At 41.9% G+C, this 5,000-nt stretch overlaps 1 protein-coding gene across 1 annotated transcript in view; it reads right to left on the bottom strand.

Annotated features, from left to right (window-relative positions):
* Positions 1–2,295: 2,295 nt before the first annotated feature.
* LOC138960200 (homeobox protein unc-4 homolog) overlaps positions 2,296–5,000 on the bottom strand; it is a 14,750-nt gene continuing 12,045 nt past the window's right edge. Inside the window, exon 3 of the mRNA XM_070331979.1 lies at positions 2,296–3,803. Coding sequence (XP_070188080.1) covers positions 2,712–3,803 — 1,092 coding nt within the window. The 3' untranslated portion in view covers positions 2,296–2,711. The remainder of the gene's footprint in view (positions 3,804–5,000) is intronic.

The following is a 5,000-nucleotide window of genomic DNA, read 5'->3' on the forward strand; positions in this document are numbered from 1 at the left end:
TAAAAACAAGCTCTGAAAATTAAAAATATAAAAATTATGATTAAAATTAAATTTCCGAAATCGTTTTAAAAACAATTTCATCTTATTCCTTGTCGGTTCCTGATTCCAAAAACATATAGATAGGATATGTTTGGATTAAAAACACGCTCAGAAAGTTAAAACGAAGAGAGGTACAGTAAAGCGTGCTATGCAGCACAGCGCAACCGCTACCGCGCTGAACAGGCTCGTCACTTTCACTGCCTTTTGCACTAGCGGCGGACTACGGTCATTGTGAAAAAATGCAGTGCGTTCAGTTTCATTCTGTGAGTTCCACAGCTTGACTAAATGTAGTAATTTCGCCTTACGCGACTTGTTTTTTATTTGGGGGAGATGGGGGGGGGGGGGGGGGAGAGAGAGAGAATTATGCCTTGATGTCAATCAGCAAAATTAATTCAATAACAAAAAATACCAATCCGTGCAAAAAGCTTCTTTTTAATATTTCTAAGGGAAGGTTGCTCTCATCCAATACCGATACCGATATCCCACGTAAAAGCCTTGGCAGATCAGTGGTGATCGATGTTCAATACCGATACCGATATCCCCCGTAAAAGCCTTGGCAGATCAGTGGTGATCGATGTTCAATACCGATACCGATATCCCACGTAAAAGCCTTGGCAGATCAGTGGTGATCGATGTTCAATATGGTTTACAGAAGAAGAAAAAAAGTAATCTTTAAAAGTACTTTTTTACCAGAAAAGAAGTGTGTTTTTGTGTGTATTTATTTTACTACCTTATGCACTGTTATAATTTATGCGGTGAAAATATGTTACTTTTTAAATCAAGTGACTTTGTTTCAACCCCCAATTGTCCAAGTTCCAAATAGTCAGAATCGGTGTAAAAGGTGGTTTGAGTTTTTAATCATAAGGAGAATGAGTCCTAGGAACAATTTGCTTCGTTTTGATTTGTTTGGTTCAGTCTTGGAAATAGACCAGACCGTGCCGTTATTCTGAGGAATAACACACACACACACACACACACACACACACACACAGACACACACAAACGCACTCCACACGCACACACACACACACACACACACACACACACACACACACACACACACACACACATCTTTTGTTCCACACAAAAACGTACAATTGAGTTATTAATTTTCTTTTTATTTGGCATTTCATATCAACATTATTTGTATCACAAAGTGTACACAACATTTCTGAAAGTAAAATGATTCAACACGAAGTCTTGTGGGCAGACACACCCATGATTTATTATGTGATTGTTTTCACAATAGAAGATTCTCTCTGTTTCAAGTTTGATACTTTACTTTAATTTACTGTTTGATTTCTCAAGAAAGGTAGTTCAAGATTACAAAACAAATTTAAATCATTCTTACAACACATTTTGAAAAAACAACAAGTGATTCCAGATTTACAGTATCGAAAATAATAACTCAAGATTAAAACACAATGCTATTATTATATTTATCATTATTCACAACATATTTTGTAAGTTTGTGGTCCCTGGTTTTTCCATCACCTAGGTAAGTACAGTACCACCCCATTAATAGAATAAATTAATATTCAAGGTTTAATACCTTGTAAAAATCAGAAACTAAGCTGCCGTATGTACAATACTACGTAAGTAAAATGTACAAAATCAAAGTTTGATTTACCTCAAGAAGCACAGTTTTTGTAACTTCTCTTACCTTGAAATGCACGTAACTCCCAAAAAATCTTGGGTAAAAACGAAAAATTCAAACATTGCAAATCAAGGAAACAAGACTGGAACTGTGTGCAGTTGCGTTGTTTCACGCACTAACTGACCAGTAACATAAAACAAACGCTGGGTTAAATCACAGCATGCAGTAACAAGAACCGATACAAATAATGGACTGTCTGATCGACTCCATTATGGTCAATTAGTCATCGGTTTAAATTCACTTGTGCATTTCATACTCTAGAAACTGGCTATGAATCAGCGACAAGACGAAAAGATGCACAAAATATCAACACTCTTCGTCAGCTACTCAAAACTTGTCCTCAAAACTGATCGTCGCGATTTGCACACGATTGTTCGTATCACTTAGATGGACGAGACTGAGTCCTGTCCGATAAGTTTGACAAATCCACATTCAAAAAGTTATCAACACCATCACCCTTAAGGCGGTCCTCAATTGAGCCTGAAGTTGACATCCACCGTACACTCGTTCATTAAACGTTCAGGCCGCTTTGGGTAAATCAGAATAAATGCTCTACAAGCCGGACAACAACTTTAACTTCTGCACATCTCCTACCCATCCCTCTTCTTTTATTCATCTTCTTTCCCTCCTTCCTTCCTTTACTGTCTTTCTTTATCATCATTATGCAACGTTCATTACGTTATTAATAGATTTGGTTTATTGAGACAAATTTTTCAGCCGTTACCGCCTTATGTTGTACTGTCATGCAGGAACACCACTATAAGCTTCTAGCTTGTTGCTGTTTCTGTGAACTTTGTATACATGTCATGATTGTAACCTTTGTTAAAATAAACTTATGTTTAAACCAAGTTGACTTCGCGAAATCTTTGTGAAGTCTTGTTACCGAAAACTCAGTGCTAAAGCTCTGTGCGGCCAGCTTCATGAAGTATACTTCGTGTAGTCGACTTCGCCCAATTAATGACAGGCTTTATCCTCATCGTCGTCCTCGCCATCATCATTATCATCACCACCACCATCACTCAGAGTGTCTGGAAGAAGTGTCCATCTCTCCACCCGCGGTCTCCTCTCTTCGCTCACTCTCCTCCTCTTCCTCCTCCACGACCAGCGAGTCCTCTTCCGCCACGTCCTCTTTCGAGCTCATCACCCCAGAATCGTCCAGCTCCGCGCTTTCCTCAGCACACTCGTCGCTCACGACATCGATGTCCTCCTGTTCAGCAGCTGGTGCCTCCGCAGAAGACCTCACCTCCGCATGCTTTTCACAGTCTGTGTCCATTCCGCAATCCCCGACAGAAGCTGATCTTGCTCGCTCTGTGGCGTGATGAACGTTCTGCCAAAACTCTGCGCGCAGTTTGGAGTGGCTGTCTTTGCATGTGAGGCTAGTACCACGGTTCGCTGTGTGCTCGATGTTTTTTATGCTTTCTTCGTGGACCGCACGACTTAGAAATCTGTCTTTTTCTCTCTGTTGCTGCTGCTGGAAGCATGCCTTTTGCACGGCTCCAGGAAGAGAGATCTCTGTATTGTCTGTGGGGGAGTCGAGTTGCTCCACCACGAAACCTATGGGCTGTGTGATTTGAAAGAGCGGCAGCATGTTAAGGGCCAGAGGGCCCAGAGACTTGCAGGCTTGAACCCGCGGGTACTTGGAGTTGGGTCTGCGGCCTCGGGGTACTCTGGGCGCTTCCAGGAGCTTCTCGATGGAGAAAGGACACTTCGCCGTCACCGCTGCTGCTGATTTTGTCTGCCCTCCTGACCCCCCTCCTGTATCTCTTTTGAACGCGTCCTCCCCATCGCTGCTGAGTCCTATGGACGAGTCCATTGATAAGCCGCAAGGGGAGTTGGCTCTGGAGGAGGAACAAGAAAAGCCTCCATCCATGAAGCCCTCTCCTTCCACTCCTCCCATGGCCACCCTCCTCTCCTCCATCCGCTTGAGCCTCTCCTCCTGCTTCCTCCGCCTCTTCTCCTGTCTCTGTCTCTCCCGGCGCTCGATCTCCACGGGGTCGATGGGCTCGCCGCTGCAGGTCTGGGGGTGGGCGTTGTGTGCGGGTCTACCCGGGCCTTTACGGGTGTTCTCCTTCTTCCGCCACTTGGCGCGTCTGTTCTGGAACCACACCTGTAACACGCAAAGAGAGGAGAATATAAAGTCAAGAGCTTGTGGGGTTGGTCCAGCAAAGCGCAAACAAAGGGAAGTAAGCGCCCTAAGTGCATACGACGTGTACTAGAGTAAGTGAGAGTTATTCGGAACCTGTTTCCTGGCACCTGAGAGAATAACAAGCATTGAAATGAACCAGCGGACTGTAATCCTGAAAAGTTTATTTCATCATTACAATTTGTGTGGGGTTGTTTGTTTCTTTGTTTGTTTCTTTCTTTCTTTTCTTTCTTTCTGTCTTTCTGTCTTTCTGTCTTTCTTTCTTTCTTTCTTTCTTTCTTTCTGTCTTTCTTTCTTTCTGTCTTTCTTTCTTTCTTTCTTTCTTTCTTTCTTTCTTTCATTCTTTCTTTCTATCTTTCTGTCTTTCTTTCTTTCTTTCTTTCTTTCTGTCTTTCTTTCTGTCTTTCTTTCTTTCTTTCTTTCTTTCTTTCTGTCTTTCTTTCTTTCTTTCTTTCTTTAGTCTTTAGTCTTTATGCACTGACCGGGATGGTGCTGATCGTTGTATAAGTTGGGAGAAGTCGAGCAGTGTTTTTTGAAGTAGGCCGTGGGTGAGAGCGGAGTCGTAGGATAGTAAGGAGGAAAGGGGAGGAGAGGAAGGATGGACATGAATGTGGACAACAGCTTCAGACGTACTAAAGCATTTAAAGTATTGTCTAACTTTCTTATTGCTTCTTCTTCTTCTGCGTTCGTGGGCTGAAACTCCCTCGTACACTCGTGTTTTTGCACGAGTGGAAGTTTACGTGTATGACCGTTTTTACCCCGCCATTTAGGCAGCCATACGCCGCTTTCGGAGGAAGTTTTTTTGCATTGCTTCCAACGCCTGTTAAACCTGCTGCTGCAATTTTAAGAAATACGAGTATATTTCCCTAGTTTTTGTTTATTGGATTCTTGTGACATTTATTTTGTGTGTGTGCACGTTTATTTGTTATTCAGTTCTGCTTGTTTTTGTTTTCTAAATTTCTGATTTGTTCAGGATTTCTGGACTCGACCTCTTGCTAGCCTGTCTTTTGACATTGTCATCATGTTCATAAAGAAGTAAATAAATTAAATACGGATCATGATGAATTTTTGTCATGCCCGCAGAAGTGTTTGTAGTATAAAACGTAAAGAAAATGAGCAAAAGAAGAGGATAAAGTACCTTTCAAAAGATTGTTTTTAATT

The sequence above is a fragment of the Littorina saxatilis genome, linkage group LG2, assembly GCF_037325665.1.
Source record: "Littorina saxatilis isolate snail1 linkage group LG2, US_GU_Lsax_2.0, whole genome shotgun sequence".
NCBI lineage: Eukaryota > Metazoa > Mollusca > Gastropoda > Littorinimorpha > Littorinidae > Littorina > Littorina saxatilis.